At 41.6% G+C, this 21,544-nt stretch overlaps 1 protein-coding gene across 2 annotated transcripts in view; it reads right to left on the bottom strand.

The window, feature by feature from the left end:
* The window catches only part of LOC120543768 (collagen alpha-1(VIII) chain-like), a 13,271-nt gene extending 1,657 nt beyond the window's left edge, over window positions 1-11,614 (bottom strand). Inside the window, exons 1-2 of one of the 2 annotated variants that reach the window (XM_039777000.1) lie at window positions 11,386-11,614; window positions 10,283-10,336 (exon numbers count right to left, since the gene is read on the bottom strand). In XM_039777000.1, coding sequence (XP_039632934.1) covers window positions 10,283-10,336; window positions 11,386-11,614 — 283 coding nt within the window. Of the gene's footprint in view, window positions 1-7,546; window positions 7,921-10,282; window positions 10,337-11,385 lie in introns of those variants that run through there. The other variant, XM_039777001.1, reaches the window with a different exon arrangement.
* Between the last annotated feature and the right edge of the window lie 9,930 nt (window positions 11,615-21,544).

A 21,544-nucleotide genomic window follows, 5' to 3' on the forward strand; every position in this document is an offset into this window, starting at 1 on the left:
TTTTTTTTCGAAAATGAGACAAACTCCCAAATATCTAGAATGAAAACTCAACTACACCTTGAGGAAGAAAAAGAAACATCAGGAGGAGGAAAAACCACAAAGGAAAACAAGAAAATCCTGGTTGAACAACTGAAAGAAACCACCAACTGTCAACTGCCCCCATCTGGATGAACAAGAAAACATCTCAAATCTAGACCCATGTTTCTACAGAGTGAGTGACCACGTAACTATGCTGAGATTTTGAAGTATTTTATGTTATTACTTTAAAACTCTTACTTTTCTAAAGAAATATTGAGCTGAAGTTAAACTCTAACAGAGTCAGAACTAAACATTGGGAAGCAGCGTTCAGTTTCTATGCTCCACATATCTGGAACAAACTCCCAGAAAACTGCAGGTCCACTGCAACTCTCAGTTCTTTTAAATCCAGGCTGAAGACCTATCTTTTTAATGTTGCCTTTCTTTAAATAACCTATTTTTTCTTTATTTAAAATTCTTATACTGCACTGTAAATTTTATTCTTGTCTTTTAATGATTTTAAATTGTTTTTAATTGTTTTCTAATTGCTCTTTACATTTTATTTTTTGTCTTTTAATGCATTGAAATTGTTCTAACTGTTTTTTAATGTTTCATGTGAAGCACTTTGAATTGCCTTGTTGCTGAAATGTGCTATACAAATAAAGCTGCCTTGTCTTGCCTAACCAAGTAGCTAGCATATTAGCTAGCTAGCAAGCAGAGTAAGTCAGCCAACAGCAGCAGAACTTAGCAACCGTTGCTAAGCTCAGAATGCCCCAACCATAGATATCTATGGCCCCAACTGCAGAAAACAATACAAACAAAAAGTATTGAAGGAAAGACCAGAGGATCTATTTGCAGACCACTACAAAAATGGTGATGTGAGTAATCTCATCCTTTTCACCCAACTGCCAAGTGCGTGGCACTCAGCCATCTGCTCACACTACAAGTCAGTCAAAAGAGAAGGGATCTGCAATGGGTGGAAAGTCAAAATTAAAGACAAAGAAGATCCTGACACTGTCGCCATCACAGTAAACATCTATAAAAATGGGACAGTAATGGTACAAGGTGACCTAAGACAGTTTGAGAAAGACTTTCGGACTATAAAAGAAAAAGCACAGAGAGAGAAGACCACTCTGAGCGAAACCATCCAGGAAAGTCAAACTGACACCACATCTGAAGCTCCAGAAAGAGAAAATGACCCTACCAGTTCAGATCAAGCTCAGATGCAAAACACAATGACCCTCCTTAAAGAACAGTTTACACAACTGGAAATAGAGCTGGTCCATCTGAGGGAATAGGTGAACAGACAACAACCAGAGAACACCACGCCAGAGAAGCTGCTCCCCGCCAGGCTCGAGGGCAGCACAACAACTGGGAAATAGAGCTAAAAAGTGCTCAACAAGAAAGAGATCATCTGAAGAATGAACTGGCTGGCCTGACAGAAGAAGTAAGAGAACTTCAGAGAGAGAGAGAGAGAGAGGTTGACAACCTTCAGGAGCAGCTAGACCTCCACCTCACCCACTGCACCCAGCCACCTCAGAAAGCCAAAGTATGTCCTCCACAACTTACAGCTCCCCCACATATCCAAACTGCACCCTCTTCACCCCACCCTACCCAGGCTACACCTGCCTCACTTCACCCTGCCCAACCTGCCTTATCTCCTGCACCACAGACACAGCACAACTCCACTCTGTCCAGACCACAGATTGTGCTCCTAATAGATTCTAAAGGAAAATTCATTGATGAAAAAAAACTGTTCCCAAACCACTGTGTACAGAAGTTGTGGTGCCCTACAACCACAAGAGCCCTGGAGCTGCTAAGTGAGGAAAGACTTGGCTCTCCCAGCCACATCATCATTCATACGGGCACAAATGACTTGCAGACCCAACAAGAGCGAGTGACCTTATCACTAAGGAGAATGATCGAGAAAGCCAGCAGAAACTTCCCCAACTCCCGCATTGTTGTGTCCACCCTTCTACAACGGAAAGACTTTCACCCTGCTGCCATCCAACAGATCAATGCCGGCCTCTCCCAGGACGGTGCCCTGAGACCCAACGTGCACCTGGACCACCAACCCCCCCTCGACATAGACTGCCTATATGATCACGTCCACCTCTACAAGCAAGCTGTCCACATCTTCGCAAAGACGCTGAAGGACGCCATGCTGAACCGCAACCCAGCCCCTCCACCCTTTACCTCGCCAAGGCTACCAAGAAATCCCACTACATCAGCAGCGAGGACACCCTCAACCCCCGACCGCCCCAGCCACTATATCACCATCCCCGCCAGGTCACCGGCAGGCCACTCCCTTTTCTCCCCCCTGAACTGACAATAGCCCCTACAGAGAGACTGACTGACAGGCAGAGCTACGCCCAGACAGCGAGAGGAACAGCCAAAGCACCAGCCAACTGAAGGACATCCAGCACATGCTGAGCCTAATCTGTTCACACCTGATGGAACCTTAACAAAAAAAGTGTACACACACACACACACACACACACACACACACAAACAATTTAGTTTCCTTTTTATTATTATTTTTATCTAAGAAAAGAAAACATTTACATATATCGTTAACAGGAGTTTGCCTCATTTAGAAACATTAAGTATTTTAACAGTATAATGTCTTTTTCTATCTCTTGTTGGAATGTTCAGGGCCTCCGGTCCTCAACTTTTGGATTAAAAAGTAAAAATGCAGAGTTCCTGAAGGAGATCAATACTACTGACATTGTTGTCCTCCAGGAAACATGGTGTAAAGGTTCTTCCACTGGTTGTCCAATAGGTTGCAGAGAAATTATTGTCCCATCCACCAAATTAAAAGGAGTCACTCAGGGAAGAGAATCAGGAGGAATGATAATTTGGTATAAATCGGAATATAATGATTCAATAGAATTAGTCAAGAGAGGGGAATTTTATATCTGGACAAAAATTAAAAAACAAATAATCTCAGCTGACAAAGATATATTCCTCTGCCCCACATACATTCCCCCCTACGAGTTACCCTATTTCAATGAGGAGAGTTTCTCCATACTCGAAGGAGAGATAAACCAATTTCAGAGCCAAGGTAATATTTTAATCTGTGGTGATCTGAATGCCAGAACAGCAGAGAAATTAGACACTATAGACAGCCATGGAAACCTGCACATACTGGGGAACAACAGCCTAACTAACCCCACATATCCCCCCAGAAACAACTACGACAAACGTACTAACACGAATGGGACACAGGTCCTACAGCTCTGTCATATGTTAGGTCTATATCTTGTCAATGGCAGAGTAAGAGGAGACTCTTTCGGTAGATACACCCACAGTTCTTCCCTTGGCAGCAGTACTGTTGATTATTTTATCTCTGACCTTGCCATTTCTAATATTAAGGCATTCACAGTCAATCCCCTAACTCCCCTGTCTGACCATAGTAAAATAACAATCTATCTGAGTAGAGGAAATCTCAAACACAAAGAACCAGATTCTAATAATCTACAAACCTCTACCCGGTCCAAATGGACTGCGAACAGCACTGATCTCTACAGAAAGCCAATGGAAATCCAGTCACTCTTGGATGATTTTCTTTGTATATCCTTTCCTTACAATGAAGAAGGTGTGAATTTAGCTATTAATAACATGAATGCTATTTTTGACAAGGCAGCAAAACTAACAAATTTAAAGAGAAAAAACAAAAACAAAAAAAATATTAGTGGTGAAAAATGGTTTGATAATGATTGTAAAAATCTAAGAAAAGAACTAAGAAATGTATCCAATCAGAAACACAGGGATCCAAATAACCAAACTGTACGCCTTCTCTATGGAGAAACACTAAAAGAATACAAACATTTTTTAAGAACAAAAAGGGAACAGCATAACCAAAATCAGCTAAACCTTATCGAAGAATCAAAACAGTCAAATCAATTCTGGGAAAATTGGCATAAACTAAACACATCTATAGAGGAATTAGCAAACCAAAATGGGGATATTTGGACCACTCATTTTACTAACCTTTTACTAATCCAGGCCAACAGGAAATACAGAGGAAATTAAAACTCCTTGAATCAATAAATCAAAGACTACCAGAACCTCATTGACACCCTGATTACAGAACAAGAACTAAGAGACAAAATAAAAAAGCTTAAACTCCAAAAGGCCTGTGGTGCTGACTCCATTTTAAATGAAATGATCAAATACACAGATAATAAATTCAAATTGGTCATCCTAAAAGCTTTCAATATCACCCTAAATTCAGGTATTTTCCCAGTTTGGAACCAAGGACTGATAACCCCAATCCACAAAAATGGAGACAAGTTTGACCCAAATAACTACAGAGGAATCTGTGTGACCAGTAACCTGGCAAAACTATTCTGCAGCATTATAAATGGCAGAATCTTACAATTCATTAGTGAACACAATATCCTGAGAAAATGTCAAATTGGATTTCTCCCCAAATATCGAACTTAAGACCACATCTTTACTCTCCACACCCTCATTGACAAACAATTAAACCAGAACAAAGGAAAAATCTTTTCATGTTTTGTAGACTTTAAAAAAGCATTTGATTAAATTTGGCATGATGGTCTTTTCTATAAATTGATTGAAATGGGTATTGGAGGAAAATCATATGATATCATAAAATCTATGTATACAAACACCAAATGTTCAGTTAAAATTGGCCACCAACAAACACGTTTCTTTCCCCAAAAACGTGGAGTGAAACAGGGATGCTGCCTGTCCCCGACTCTGTTCAACATTTATATAAATGAATTGGCAAAAAATCTGGAACTTTCTACATCCCCTGGTATCACTCTGGGAGATACTGACCTCAAATGTTTGTTATATGCTGACGATCTAGTCCTGCTGTCCCCTACAAAAGAAAGCCTACAACAACACCTGGACCTCCAACACAGTTTCTGTCAGACATGGGCTCTGACTGTCAACCTAAACAAAACCAAAATACTGATTTTCCAGAAAAGATCTGGGAATTACAGTAAACATCAATTCTATTTAAATACAGTTCAATTAGAACATGTGAAAAACTACACATATTTAGGTCTCAATATTAGTTCATCAGGTAGTTTTCAAATTGGTGTGAATGAGCTGAGAGACAAATCAAGAAGAGCATTTTATGCAATTAAAAGAAAAATCAAAACAGACATTCCAATTAAAATTTGGTTAAAAATATTTAAATCAGTAATAGAACCCATTGCTCTATATTGCAGCGAAATATGGGGCCCGCTCAGTAGACATTTAAAATTTACTGACTGGGACAATCACCCAATTGAGAAATTCCATGTAGAATTTTGTAGAAATCTTCTACACCTACCAAGACATATCCCAAATAACGCCTGCCAAGCAGAACTAGGCCAATATCCCCTCCAAATATATAAAAATATCCCCTCCAAATATATACAAATATCCCCTCCAAATTACAACTGAAAAAAGATCCATCAAATTCTACAACCACCTGAAAACAAGCGACCCCCATTGTTTCCACTACAAAGCACTACAATACCAAGAGAGAAACATAGAGAAAAGTCCCCTCAGTCAGCTAGCCCTGTCCCTCAGCTCCCTCACCTCACAGCCCCCAGAGCCTCAGGACACCCCCCTCAGCTCCCTCACCTCACAGCCCCCAGAACCTCAGGACACCCCCGAAACCATCCGGACAAACCAAATCATCTGCAGACAAAAACAGAAATACATGACCTATTGGAAAGACACTACTAAACGTCAAAGCAAAATGGATTGTTACCTAGCCCTAAACCGAGAGTACACAGTAGCTGACTACCTGAGCACCATACGGGACCACAGACTCAGAAAGACTCTGAGCAGGTCCAGGCTGAGTGGACACAGTCTCGGACCAGGACCACAGACTCAGAAAGACTCTGAGCAGGTACAGGCTGAGTGGACACAGTCTGGCTGTTGAAACCGGCCACCACAGACAGACCTGTCTGCCTCCAGAAGACAGGCTGTGTCAGCTCTGTCCACAAAGACAGGTGGAGACAGAGCAACACTTCCTGCTTCAATGTAGCACATATACTGACATCAGAACTCAGTTCTTTACCAAAATTCAATGTAAACTCCCATATTTTTATACACTTACCACCTAGACAAAAATGCAACATCTACTTGGAGAAAATAGTGTGAGCGCTGTAGAAGCAGCGAGATATGTGAGCGCATGTCACAGCCTGAGAGACAACCAGCACAACAACACCTAATATCTGGAGTTCACCTCCCCTCAGTTTACTCTGCCTTCTCATTGACTCCTCTACTTCAGTTTACTCTGCCTTCTCATTTACTCCTCTACTTCATTGGTTTATTTCCTTTTTTTTTTTGCTTTTGTCTTTGTTTTCTTTCTTACGTTGACACTAGCGATTTTACTGTATATTGATATACTGTTGTTGCTTTCCTGTTTTTTTTATTTTTTATTTTTTAAATGTATATATTTTAGTTTACTCAATTAAATTAATTTAATTTAATTTAATTAATTAAATCCTTGATGCTTTGGCAATATTGTTATTTCTGACATTCATGCCAATAAAGCAATTTGAATTGAATTGAATTGAGAGAGAGGGAGAGAGAGAGAGAGAGAGAGAGAGGGAGAGAGACAGAGAGAGAGAGAGAGAGAGACAGAGAGAGAGACAGAGAGGGAGAGACAGAGGGAGAGAGACACAGAGAGAGAGAGACAGAGAGAGAGACAGAGAGGGAAAGACAGAGGGAGAGAGACAGAGAGAGACAGAGAGGGAGAGACAGAGGGAGAAAGACAGAGAGAGAGCTACATAAGAGACAGAGAGAGAGACACAGAGAGAGAGACAGGGAGAGAGAAAGACAGAGAGAGAGAGAGAGAGAGAGAGACAGAGAGCGAGAGACAGAGAGACAGAGAGAGAGACAGAGAGAGACAGAGAGACAGAGAGAGAGACAGAGAGACAGAGAGAGAGAGACAGAGAGACAGAGAGAGAGCCAGCAGCAAGAAAAATTATCAGAGAACAATACTATGGGTGTGCAAAAAAAATCTATTCACATTCGTATCGCACTTTCAAGCTCTACCGATTCAAAATCGATTAATTTTTTTTTAATGTTTTTATTTATTTTTTATATAAATTGTATGTCTACTGCAATCACATGGGAATAGTAATTACATTTACATACCGTGAATCTTTTTAATCGAGAATTGTTTTTGAATCGAAAATCGATTTTAAATCGATTCGTTACATTTTCTGTACAAACACGTAAACTTGTGTGATTTCAGCTTGTTAAATATGAATATTTTCTAGTTTCTTCTCTCCTCTGTGACAGGAAACTGAATATTTTTGAGTTGTGGACAAAACGAGACATTTGAGGACGTCATCTTGGGCTTTTTGGGGAACACTGATCCACATTTTTCACCATTTAGAGACTAAACAAATAACACATTAATCCACAATGAAAATAATCGGTAGCTATGTGCAGCTCTACTTTGCTCCAATATATAGAAAAATACAGATTTCTCTCCTTTTGTATATCTCTGAACTGCTATGACACGATGTACAACAGTTCATTACTGTACCTTGAGTCTCTCTTTGCAAAAAGCTCATGTCTGCCTTCAGTTGATCCAACGAGGCGGTCATCTGTTCCAGCGCAATGTAGATATCTTGAGGAAAAGGCAGCTGATAATCGGTACTTTCTTCAGCGGAGACGGCGCCGAGCAGCAGCAACAGCGTAAAACTCACAGAGATCTTCATTCTGTTGTATATCTTATGTTGAAAGAATGGACAAAATTACTGGAGTTCTCTGAAAGGTTCGTTTTTACTTGTAAGTAGAGTCAGTTTACACTCACAGCAACATGCAGAAATGACTGAAAGTTGTTCACAACAGTATCTTATTAAAGGAGTTAAAAAGGTTCATGCTATCAGTAGTTTTATAACACATATCTACATGAATAGAAAGTATTTGCTGTTATTGAGTCAGGCTGTTTGATTTCAGGAAATGAGGGCGCGACCAGTTTGGTCAGGGAGGAGGCTGATGACCTAATGTGATAAAGTTAGTGAATGGAATTTGGCATGATGGGAAACGGTTGGTCAGTTGGCATAAGTGATTGACTAAAGGTTAATCCTGTGTATAAAACAAATGATTAACAGAACAGACTGATCATATGTGGTGGCATGTATGACATGCCAATTTGTATTCCATTATCGGTGTGTTATAAAGACGCATACTTGCTTTTTAGCGTGTTTATCAACGCTGTTTGGCCTCCATTGACTTACATTCGAGTAGGGAGGTTGGTCGGGGTCAAACACAGGGCTTTTACCCAGGAGACGTGTCCCGCATGTGGCGTTTTCTCGCTCTCGTTTGTATAAAGCCAACCCCGTTCTTCTTTTCCTAAACTTTTTTTCGCGATAACACGGCAAAACGGCAATAACACACCACGTGGTGTGTATATTTACGTCCGCTGTATATGGCGTAGACATACACGTGGATAGCTCAAAATGGGTAGAGATAACACGCCACTTGGCTTAAGAAAGTTGCCGTTTATGTTTACACGAAGTCATGATACCACGTTGAACAGTGATTCGGTTGTTTTCTTCAGAAAATACTCAGGTCTTTTGATTTCATGTTATGCTATTATAATAAAGCACATAACTATAAAGACGTTTTCTACAAGTTATTTTTAATCAGGAAATATCCTTTAACGCCCACTTAAAACAAACCTCAAGAACAGCCTTTTTTCATCTTCGTAACATTGCCAAAATTAGGCACATCCTGTCTCAAAACTATGCTGAAAAACTAGTCCATGCATTTGTTACTTCCAGGCTGGACTATTGTAATTCAATTGCAATTGTTCAATATGTCATTGTGTACTGCATAGGTTATGTGGAAATGTATCATTTGTGCAATACGTAGGCTATTGGTGTTATGCATTATGTCATTTGTGCAATACGTAGGCTATTTGGGTTGTGCAATATGATAGTTGTGCAATGTGTAGGCTATTTGGGTTGTGCAATATGTTAGTTGTGCAATACATACAGGGTTGTTCAATTAGAAACTGCCAATGAAAGGAGGATATATATATGTATATATAGGTACCTGTCTAATGTATTTGAGAGTATTACTATATAGGTACCTGTCTAATGTATATGAGAGTATTACTATATAGGTACCTGTCTAATGTATATGAGAGTATTACTATATAGGTACCTGTCTAATGTATATGAGAGCAAGTTTTCTGTTGCATGAGACTATGTGTTGAGAGATGCTTATTTTCTGTATGTTGTGTTGTTCTTGTAAAGCTGTAGAACAGAGTCCAAAACAAATTTCCCTTCGGAGTGTGAAATGGAGAACCCTAAATAAGCTCCTAAAAGCTTTTCAAAGAGGGCAGAATGACTTTAATAACCATAACAAAACTATAAAAACAATTATCTGTCATTGAAGCTTGATAGTTAAAAGCATTTCATTGTTACATTGGTGAAATGTTGTGTTTTGTCCTTCAGTACCACCGTTCATTCAAGGTTAGGGTTAGATGGAGAGAAAACATTTATTTTATTAAAAGGTCCTATGGCATGAAAATTTCACTTGATGAGGGGTTTTTTGGGGGTGAGGCCTTGACCAACTGGCACTTTGCTCGTTTGAAAGCCATGATGTCTCTCTCTCTCATGGGAGGGCCAAATTCTCTGGATGGGGAAAGCAGAGAAAAGGGAGGTAACCTTGCTCCTTATGACATAAAGAGAAGAAGCCTTCTTTAGACATTGCTCTAGCAACATGACATCATGACTTTGCGTAAACATACACGCCACTTTCTAAAGCCACATGGCGTGTTATCGCGAGGCTACGGTTGGGTTTAGGAAACGTGACATGCGGGACACGATCCCCGGTCTTCTGGGTGAAAGCCCTGTGTTGATTGACCCATCCTCCCCCCCGACCAACCTCACTACATGGATTTTCGCCCTTTCATACTACTCGCTACGGTGTCAATTCACACGCAATCGCAAGGTAATGTAAGTCAATGGAGGCCAAACGGCGTTGATAAACACGCTAAAAAAACGTGTATGAGTCTTGATAACACGCCAATAATGGCATACGAATTGACGTATCATACATATGCCACTTCATGACATCAGTCTGGCTCTAGAGCTGCAAATATTAACGGATTAGTCATTATATCCCAGTAAGCTATTTCAGTGAGTCAGCATGCACAATACCAGGGCCTCTCCTAAGTGGAATGCATACCATCATTAATGGTTTTGAATACACCTGTGCTTTTCCTACTATGACATGTCAACATGTCTGCCGTGAAAAAGGTCCATACCTTGCAGTTGCTGATTCAGAATGTGCACTTCAGTCTTCAGCTGTGCTGCTTGTTCTGAAAAATCTGAGACAAAACTTTTCAGCTTCTTTTCACTGCAGCTTGAGTTTCTTTGGACAATTTCCTACACTTGCAAAGATTAGTGTATTAATCATCAACTATTACATAAATCTCCCACTATTCTGATAATCGATTAATGAGCTTGAACATTTGAATATACACTCACTTAAAGGATTATTAGGAACACCATACTAATACTGTGTTTGACCCTATCCTATCAATATGGGCCAACATTTCTAAAGAATGCTTCCAGCACCTTGTTGAATCATTGACACAAAGAATTAAGGCAGTTCTGAAAGGGAAAGGGATCTCCATCACCACCAACCTGCCCAGTGGTAACAAGGCATGAGGGATCCATGTTCTCATTCTGTTTTCGCCCTATTCTGACTCTACCATCTGAATGTCTCAACTGAAATCGAGACTCATTAGACCAGGCAACATTTTTACAGTCTTCAACTGTCCAATTTTGATGAGCTTGTGCAAATTGTAGCCTCATGTTCCTATTGTTAGTGGAGATGAGTGGCACCCAGTGGGGTCTTCTGCTGGTGTAGCCCATCCGCCTCAAGGTTGTGCATGTTGTGGCTTCACAAATGCTTTGCTGCATACCTCGGTTGTAACGAGTGGTTATTTGAGTCAAAGTTGATCTTCTACCAGCTGGAATCAGTCGGCCCATTCGCCTCTGACCTCTGGCATCAACAAGGCATTTTCACGCCCCCAGGACTCCCACATACTGGATGTTTTTCCTTTTTCAGACCATTCTTTGTAAACCTTAGAAATGGTTTTGGGTGAGAATCCCAGTAACTGAGCAGATTGTGAAATACTCAGACCAGGCTGTCTGGCACCAACAACCATGCCACGCTCAAAGTTGCTTAGATCATCTTTCTTTCCCATTCTGACATTCAGTTTGGAGTTCAGAAGATTGTCTAGACCTGGACCACACCCTTAAATGCATTGAAGCAACTGCCGTGTGATTGTTTGATTAGATAATTTCATTAACTTAGGTGTTCCTAATAATCCTTTAGGTGAGTGTATTTCTGCTATGACACGGTGAAAAACAGCAGTGGTTTCTAGAGATGGCTTCATTAATGTACCTTGAGTCTGCAGGAATTCTCTCTGCAACGTCGTCACGTCCGCCTTCAGTTGAACCAATGAGGCGGTCATCTCTCTCAGCGCAATGTAGATGTCTTGAGGAAAAGACTGCTGATAATCGGTACTTTCACTTGGGGAGGCGGCGCCGAGCAGCAGCCACAGCGTAAAACTCACAGAGATCTTCATTCTCTCACTAGCAGCTTACTGTTGAACTGTGCCATCTGTAAACCTGAGTGAGCTTTATGTAAAAGCCTACAACAACTAAAAGGGTGTGTGTGTGTGAACACAAATCAATTGCACGTTGCATAATTTAGGGTGAAATGTCAGTATGAAGAAAAAATATGGGAACCAGTTTATTTTACTGTTACACTTATTTCCCTGTACAGCAGAAAATTATTCATATAAATACATTTTTAAAGGGTAACTTCTATATTTTTCTAACTTTGTTTCCCCATGTTTTTGTGTCTGTTAGAGCAGGGCCTGTTGTGTGTCTGTCTCTTGCGGGTGTTTTTCTCTGCTACATTGCAGCTGCATGGGCGGTGCAACTGGGAGCACCTGGCCAGTCTCCTGGAGTCCTTAAAGCCGGAGACACCGAGCCGATAATCGTCCGTCTGACAGTCTGGCGAGGTCGGTGACTCGAGTCTGTTCGGTGTGGTCCGTGCCGTCGTCCATCCGAGGGGCTGGCTTCATTTGGGCTGATTTGACATGTATAATCACCGGGGCGGGCACTGCCGGCAGTCAGACTCAAATGACCCATCTGATTGGTGGAAATAACGAGCGGGATGAGGTGACTAGAGTCTCTCAAAATCGGAGGAAAATCTTTTAAACTGACCTTTGTTGATCTGAAATGAAGACAGATTCAGCGACTGCACGGCCTATTTCTCTCATCTTCTCTCTCTCAGAAACACGTTTCGGTGAACTATTTTAATACAATATGAGATATCGTATTCTGAACGAGCCGCCATGACAGTCGGCTTTGAATTTCCAGAGGAACCAGACCCACGTGACGCGTTCGTCCAATCAGCTGCCGGTTCTCATTTTTGGGCGACAATACAGATTAGCGCCGTCTGCTGCTATGGAGACGTATTACGTCTCATCTCTTTGGTGTGTTCAGAGAAACTTTTTCTGACCAATTCTGTCGAGGGGTCGGCCGTCTGGTTGATGTGTCATGACCTTAAGATCTGGCTGTCAACCTGCTCAAGCGTCCGTTATACCCGCCGCAGCCGACCTATGAGCGCACCAGTGTGACATCATGGGAGCGCCGTAAGCCCGCGTGGTGGTCATAGTTGCAGTCTTCTCCTGAACAGAGGTGGCGCTGATGAGGAAAGGCTACCAGCTTTGCTCTTTCTACAGACTAGAAGAAGAAGAAAAAGGTAAACAATGGCAGAACTGGTAGCAGCATTGCTGTCAATGCTTCGATCGGATTGGATGAGCTACTTGGTGGGATCGAGCCTTTCATTCACCATAACAGAACTCATCTTAACCCAGTAAGTTTACCAGAGAGACCTGCAGTCACTCTGAGAGTCCTCATCATTCAGAAGAAACCATCAGGATGTGTTCTTGTCCTAGGTCGAACTATATTTAACATGTCAGCAGCATTTTGATGATGGTTAAGGTGGCGCTAAATCTATTCTATATATTTCACAGATTGTAGTTACTTTGCAAATTTGCTATTTACTAACAGAAAGCTGTGAATCATTCATGTGTCTTCCATGTAGTGTGTTTGGATTTTTGTAAACAATATAAAGTTAATAACAGGACAACTCAGTCATTTAGTAAACTGGGGATCTGTCTCCAAACCCTCTGATACTAAGAAGAGTTTACCTCCTAAAAGCTGAAGTCAACAGAGTTTTTAAAAGAGAAATGAGCTCTGTTGTAAAAAAGTGTTGCTTATCGCATACTTTTTCTTTTTACTTTTAGTACAAACTGCAGCTGCTCTTATAAAAGGAGGTCCTGTCGCCTGCAGCACAGTCTGGGCATTGCAACACACCCGGATCTCTCTCAAACTGCTCCTCCTCCAGGAACGAAGCAAGACTTGGTAACTCCTCCCACACACTGTACATGCTGTTTTTAGTTTCACTTCTCAGGAAGGGAGACTCAGACCCTCGTTATCACTGAGCGAGAGGTGAAATGGCGCATAAAAGAGTTCAGCTGGACCGGAAAACTATTTCTTGTTCCATCTGTCTGGACAGGCTGGTCTCACTGAATTCCGTAAAATGGGCACGGACTGGTAACAGCTCATTCCGTGGTGGTGGTACGGAATGTGTGAAATTTCCGTGTGGCCACCACGGAAAACAATGCCAATGTAAAGTCAATGAGAAGATGACATAGCAAGGTAGTGAGCAGTATGTAAGGCCAGAATTCCGCGTAAGGAGGGTGGTGGATGGGTAAAACACAGGACTTTCACCCAGGAGACCGGAGGTAGCGTCCCGCGTGTGGCGTTTGTCAGTTGTGGTTTTATTTATTATTTTTTTTTATAAGCATGTCCCGCGTGTGTCACAGAACCGTAAGCTCACCCACGACCTTTTCCTGAACCCAACCGCTCTACGTTCTTCTTGCGTGTCACGTTTCTTTTTCGGCGATCCGTGTTCATTTCACGGAATTCTTCGGTGGCAGTTTAACGGATTTTGTTGCAATTCCGTGAAACTGCCACGGATTTAGAGTTAAGGGCCCGTGTTCATTTTACGGAATTCTGTGAGATGAGGTTGGTCTGGATCTACTGAAGGATCCGGTGACTACTCAATGGAGATGGCCATACTTGCTGCTGCCTCAAGCTTACTTTCCCCACAAAACAGTCCCCTCAGTCAGCTGATGGTGAAGCTAACTAACCAGGCTCCCATCAGCACTGGTTCATAACAACCCAACAGAACAACACTAATTATGAATCATTCAAAAGACCACTATTTAGAACATTGGAGAAAGCAAACAAAGTAGACTAAATTGTTATTTGAACACCAACTAGGTGAGACAGACAGGTCAGTCAGTGAGAGAGAGAGAGAGAGAGAGAGAGAGAGAGAGAGAGAGACAGGCTCAGTGATCACCAACTGGGTCAGACAGAGGTGCATCTCCTCCTCCACTGGGAAAAACTATCTTCACTAAGAGAATTATACCTTGGAAAAATAGCCAAAAAATTAAACTTCCCAAAGTTAACACCAGAAAAGAAGCTGGTAGGTCTCCTAGGAGACAGCAGCTCCACTGACAGCTAAATGTGTATCTGTCTGCCACAGCCTGAGGGACTCACAACCACTTTAGGATCCCAGAATTACAGATTTGTTTAGTAGCCTATTATATAGTAATTATATTATACATCCATTTTAACTGTTGTGTAATGTAATTGTTTTGTAATATAGTGTGTTGTATCGCGATCAGTACAGTGTAGTATGTGACACACATATGACATGTAGGCTGTTTTCTGTAAACTGCTTTGAGAGAGAGAGGGTCTGATTACCTCCGCTGTCTGAAAACTCCTGTTTTCTGAACGACAGTTTAAACATCGGCGTACTATGTGAAGGCATTTCATCATCTGCTGTCTTAGTGTGAAATCCCCTGGGTCTTCTTGCTGATAACAACTGTTTTCGTCTTCTCTGAGGTGATTTTCGACCGTTTTCGACGCACTTCTTTCGACATTCTGAACTACCGCGGAAATGTCAGAGCGCGTCACGTGACCATCTAAATCTTGGCCCCACTAGTTGTGCGCCAAACCAAAAATATGGGAAACTGTTTTTCAGCTTGTAAGTATGCAAGACTCAAAGCAGAATTTGGCAAATTTGCCGACTTTGAGACTCAGAAATTCCTCCAGAAGAACCAGAGAGTTTAATATTCAGGCTGTGAAAGAGCTTGTTGTGAGTCAGCTGGGTGGGAGCATACTTAGAAAATGTAATCATTGTTTTGCTTGATTTGCTAAACTGTAGGACGGATTTGGAACTTTTTTGCTGACTTTTTCAGGGCTTTATGTGGACCAAACTGTAAGTGAGAAGACTATATGAGACATGCAATAATTGAGTCAAAGATATTTTACTTTTTCGATGAAATAAAAGCATGTCAATAAACTCTACATGTCTGGCCCTTGACGTGATTCTCTTTTTCCAGTGTTGCATTCTGGGAAGTTGAGTTTGACACGCCTGCTTTAAAGCGCCCATATTATGCTCATTTTCAGGTTCATAACTGTATTTTAAGGTTGTACCAGAATAGGTTTACATGGTTTAATTTTCAAAAAACACCATATTTTTGTTGTACTGCACAGCTCGCTCTCACTGCTGCAGATCCTCTTTTCACCTGGTTTCTGTTTTAGCTACAGAGTGAGACCTCTTTTCATCTTCTTCTTCTGTACTATCTTTGATTGCACTCACACATGCGCAGTAGCTCAGATGTAGAGCATGTCAGCTAGCTAACTCTAGAGACAGTAAAAGAAAGGCTGTTTCTCCAACTTTGGTCAGTTACAAGGCAGGATTAGCTGGGAGATTTCTAAATGAGGGCGCACATGTAAGTAGTTCTTTTGTAGATTATGGTGAACTTGTGTGTGTTGTAGCAGTGCTTTGCTATTGAGAATAACGTAGCATGCTAGCGTTAGCCAGCTCATTTCGAAAATTTCAATTTCATTTCAAAATTGGCTCGGACTGTGACGTCACAGTCCGATTTTGAACAGCTCACTAGGAGACTGAAGGCAGGACACATTCAGAAACCATATCTCACTCAAAACAGCATGGATGGATTTTTTTCAAAGTTTGTATGTGTGTGGAAGCACCAGAGACACAAAAGAACACCCCAAATCCCAGAAAAAGTCATTTTTTTCATAATATGGGCACTTTAAAGGTACTGTTTTGAACTTGTTTTTCTGAGAGTATGTATGGTACGTAAGTAAAAAAAGCATCTGTTAAAAGAACCCTTCCCTCCCACCATCTCATAGTATGTTCCATCATCAGATATCACTCCTCGTTTTCTTCCATCGGCACGTAGCCCTCGCGTCTGATCGTTCTGGATGAAACAGAGAGAAACTTGCTCCAGAGCCACAGACCGCTTTCACACACTACAGACCTCATCTTATTGAGAATAATGTCATAAAGGGTTAATGTAAATAAACTATATAAAGCTCAAATATGGGCCGTTTTACGAAAATTGATGGCTAATTGCAAATATGGTAAGACGTTTGGTAAGTGTCGGACTTCAGCGGCGGTGCTGCTGCTTCGCCGCCCGGCCTGCCTTCCTTCACAGACCCCGGCCTGCTGTCAGCTCCGTTAGGCTGGCAGCCCTGACAGAGCTCCAGTGCCTGTAACTCCCCTCTTCCTGCTAGCTAAATGGCCCGTTGTGTGAGAGTGAGAGCGCGGTCAGCGAGCTTGTTACACCAGCAATCTCTTACCATGTTACACACAATGTCACGCCACTTAGCTATAACTTATATAATATATATAACTTAAGCTAAATGTCTTATAAAGCTAACAACGGTGTCCGATTTCAAGTTAATGAATATTTGTGAACTGTAAGGGTTTCGTTAGCTGCGACTGTCCCTACAATCCTATGTGTACAAGATTGCGGCTAGTTAGCTTCGTTTTTGGTCGTAATTCGAGTATATTTACAGTTTGAATTTCATCACGCCACTTATACAACATCTAACTGAATGTTTTATAAAGCTAACAACGGTGTCCGATTTCAAGTTAATATTTGTGAACTGTAAGGGTTTCGTTAGCTGCGACTGTCCCTTCAATCCTAGTAATGTGTAGCTGCAAATCACGGATAGTTAGCTTCATTTTCGGCGTAATTCTGAGTAAATATACAGTTTGAATTTCGTCACGGCAGTTATGCAACATCTAACTAAATGTCTTATAAAGCTAACAACGGTGTCCGATTTCAAGTTAATGAATATTTGTGAATTCCAGAGGAATTCTAAGAGGAGGCTAGCTAGCTCTCATTGATAGAGCTCCATCCAGCCGCAGGCTCTATCAATGAGACTCACGGACAAGGGGCGTTTATTTCCCCAATCGTTTGTTTAAATAACTCAACACATTATAATTACACACATTAAAAGATTAACTGAAACCTGTGGTAAGACATTGCTGGTGTAACAAGCTCGCTGACTGCGCTCTCACTCACATACACCGGGCATTTAGCTAGCAGGATGAGGGGAGTTTCAGGCCCTGGAGCTCTGTCAGGGCAGGGGCATTTGGTTGTCATTAGCCCAAGAGACGGTGACTTTGCGCGGGTATGGAGTGCTGTGGGCTGCCAGTCGTGACGGAGCTCCAAGTACCTCAGAGCAGGCCGGGGTCTGTGAAGGAAGGCAGGCCGGGCGGCGCAGCAGCAACACAGGCAGCACCGGCGCTGAACTACGACACACAGTCGGACAAAATTTGCAATTAGCCATCCATTTTCGTGAAGTGGCCCATATTTGAGCTTTACATAGTTGATTTCTCGCATAAAAAAGTTTCAGAAGTGAATTTTGTAATGGAATAGCAGAGATCTGCGTGACCTAGCTAGATTCAGAAGACTACCTGATCTCAGGTCAGTTGTGTAGCCTATGTAAATGTTGGGGCGTGACCGTTCTCTTAATACACCCATGGGCTGACAAAGGTTCCGGTTTTTGGGAGGTTGACGTCAACTTCCAGCTTTGTTGAGATTCGCCCGTTTTCAGCGGCAGTTTCAAAATATGAGATTTTCATAGTAAAGGGGTGTCAGTGGGACTTTGAGCTTCTATGTATGTCCTATTTACCCAACGAACTGTCGTTATTCAACTATGACAGGGTAAAATCGGTTTTGCATTCTATCACCCCTTGTTGTTTCTGTGATCAGTTCAGTAGAGTAATGGCAGTGGGAAAGAAGCTGTTCTTATGTCTGGTTGGTTTTGTGCACATTGATCTGTAGTGCCTGCCAGAGGGGAGGAGGTTCAGCAACGACAAAACAACTTCTCTTCTGCAGACGAGGACTCTCAGTAAAAGCTGAATGTTTAGTTGAAATCTCTGTCTGAAGTTGTCTGTAAGAGTAGGGAACGACCTGACCATGTGATGGCTGTATATCTTGTTCTTCTTGCTGCAGGTAAAATGAAGACAGTATCTCTGGAACATGAGATTTCTACTTTCTCAGTTTGCTCTCTGATTGGATGAAGAAACAATGGGTGGGATGGCTTCAGACCAGACGTGGCATGGAAATGATCAACCGGTGCACTGTTGTTGAACAGTAACAAAAAGGGACCCAAGTTTGGAAAGTTTGCATGATGACATTAAAGGGGTGATAGAATGATTATATAGGGTATTTCACACTGTTCCTTATGGTCTCCTAATGGGGTATGTAACATTGGTTGGGCTGAAAATGGCCTGGTTGATATTTTATTGGCCCTTATGCATCCCTGTGTTTTGGCCCTATTTGTAACAAGAGCTTTTCTTCCAAATATGGTATGGTCATGAATATTTAGATGAGCTGCGCGGTGATTGGTTGAGCGACTTGCCATACGCAGACATTTAGAGACGCGCGTTGATTGGTTGAGCGAATCCCCAATACACATACATTAGAGAAGCGACAGAATCTCATATTCCAGACACTGCAATGTTTCATTACCAAATTCACTTCTGAGACTTTTTTAAGCGAGAAATCAACTATATAAAGCTCAAATATGGGCCGTTTTACAAAAATTGATGGCTAATTGCAAATTTGGTAAGACGTGTCAGACTTTAGGAGCTCCACACAGTCTGAGGAGAAAGCGGCAGCCTGCTGGGCTCCATACCCAGGGCAAAGTCACCCTTTGTGGATACTGCATACGGGGCTCCGCGGCCAGCTGCCGGCATAACTATATCTATAAATAATACATTTACGGTTTTGAATGTCCCAATGTCTTATAAAGCTAACCGATTTGATTTTAAGGCATTTTTATGAACGCGAGGCGTCTTTGTAGGACGAGCAGCTGCTTGCTATATGTCCCATTCATTACAATGGGGAAATACCGCAGCTAGCTAGCTACATTGTCGCCATAACTAAATTATATTTACAGTTTGAATTTCGTCACGCCACTTATATAACATCATTCCCCAATGTCTTATAAAGCTAACCGTTGTGTCCGATTTGATTTTAAAGCATTTTTATGAACGCGAGGCGTCTTTGTAGGACGAGCAGCTGCTTGCTATATGTCCCATTCATTACAATGGGGAAATATCGCAGCTTGCTCACTTTCGCATAACTAAAGTATATTTACAGTTTGAATTTCGTCACGGCATGAATATTACAGGTTCCTCAAGGTCTTACAAAGCTTAGCTAACACTTGTCCGATTTCGGATTTCAATTGAATGTATTTTTGTGAATGTCAGAGTTAGGAGGAGGCTAGCTAGCTCTCATTGATGGACTCCATCTCACCGCGGCTCTATCAATGAGACTTCGCGGACAAGAGGCGTTTATTTCCCGATTGTTTGTTTAAATAACTCAACACACATACCCATTATAAGATTAACTGGAACCTGCGGGCTGGGGTAAAAGATTGCGGGCCTCACAAGCTCGCTGACACTTGCCGGTCAGGGTGGGATGTAGCAACCCAGGCAGCACCAACACCGGCACTAAACTCCGACACACAGTCGGAGAAAATTTGCAATTAGCCATCCTTTTTCGTAAAGCGGCCCATATTCGAGCTTTATATGGTTGATTTCTCGCATAAAAAAGTTTCAGAAGTGAATTTTGTAATGGAATAGCAGAGATCTGCGTGACCTAGCTAGATTCAGAAGACTACCTGATCTCAAGTCAGTTGTGTAGCCTATGTAAATGTTGGGGCGTGACTGTTCTCTTAAGGTTCCGGATTTTGAGATGCTTGCGCAAGCAACTCAGCTTTGTTGGGATTTGCTCATTTTCAGCGGCAGTTTCAAAATATGAGATTTTCATAGTAAAGGGGTGTCAGTGGGATTTTGAGCTTCTATGTATGTCCTATTTACCCACCGAACTGTCGTTATTCAACTATGACAGGGTAAAATCGGTTTTGCATTCTATCACCCCTTTAAATGTGCTGAGGGTTTGTTTAACGTGATTCAACCCGCCTCCACACAGAACCATTCACCTCCAGTTCTTTTATTCTTCTTCTGTGTGTGTGTGTGTGTGTGTGTTGGTGTGTATGTGCATGTGTGTGAGTGATTTCTGTAAAGAGTTGCTGTTCAGAGAAAATGAAAGTAAAGAGTCCCATTACATGATGAACCTGTTAATTGTTGACTCACGTTGGGTTTATTTGTTTCCACCTGCCTCCACAAAGTACCATTCACCTCCAGTTCTTTTATTCTTCATTTAATATTAGAAAGGTTTAGAGAGAGTTACCCTAAATATGTTCAGCTCAACGGAGAAACATACTTTTTTCTTTCTACTAGTGTGAAAGATGTTTCTGTCTGTTAAGAGTCTGGCTTTAAAATGAACTCCAGACTGCAGTTTACCTGCTGAGAGTTTAGATTTCAAACTGGAGTTATTTTTAGTGATATATTTCCCTCTCTGCAAACAGGGAGTAACAAGTTCCTGTGTGTGTGTGTGTGTGTGTGTGTGTGTGTGTGTGTGTGTGTGTGTGTGTGTGTGTGTGTGTGAGCTAATCGAATGAACACATTAAGTAGGCTACAGCCTACAGGTGTAGTATTTGTGGAACCAATCTGTGATTCCCTGATCACAATGATGGCAATTATATCTGATTTATTACTATATGATTTAGCTTATTCACCACGAAGGTAAATTTTGTGGCAATGTTAGATAAAATTGCTAACTGTAGGCAAATGTAGCTTAGGAGTAGCTTACAACGAGTTTTTAAAGTGTTCCATAACGGCTTGAGCACCGCTAAAAATAGCCTAGCGCCTATATATATATATATATATATATATAGTAGGACTACTGTGTTTTGTTTTCTCTTTTATATGAAGATCATTTTCTAGTTGATTACAAAATGTTTTGTATGTGATTGTCAGTGATATGATGGAGGGAGGGGGATATAGGGAGAGAGAGAGGACAAAGAGAGGGACCTGGAAGAACCAGGTGAGAAAGTGGACATACAGTGCCTTGCGAAAGTATTCAGCCCCCTTGAACTTTTCGACCTTTTGCCACATTTCAGGCTTCAAACATAAAGATATAAAACTGTAATTTTTTGTGAAGAATCAACAACAAGTGGGACACAATCATGAAGTG

The sequence above is a fragment of the Perca fluviatilis genome, chromosome 16, assembly GCF_010015445.1.
Source record: "Perca fluviatilis chromosome 16, GENO_Pfluv_1.0, whole genome shotgun sequence".
Classification (NCBI taxonomy): Eukaryota; Metazoa; Chordata; class Actinopteri; order Perciformes; family Percidae; genus Perca; species Perca fluviatilis.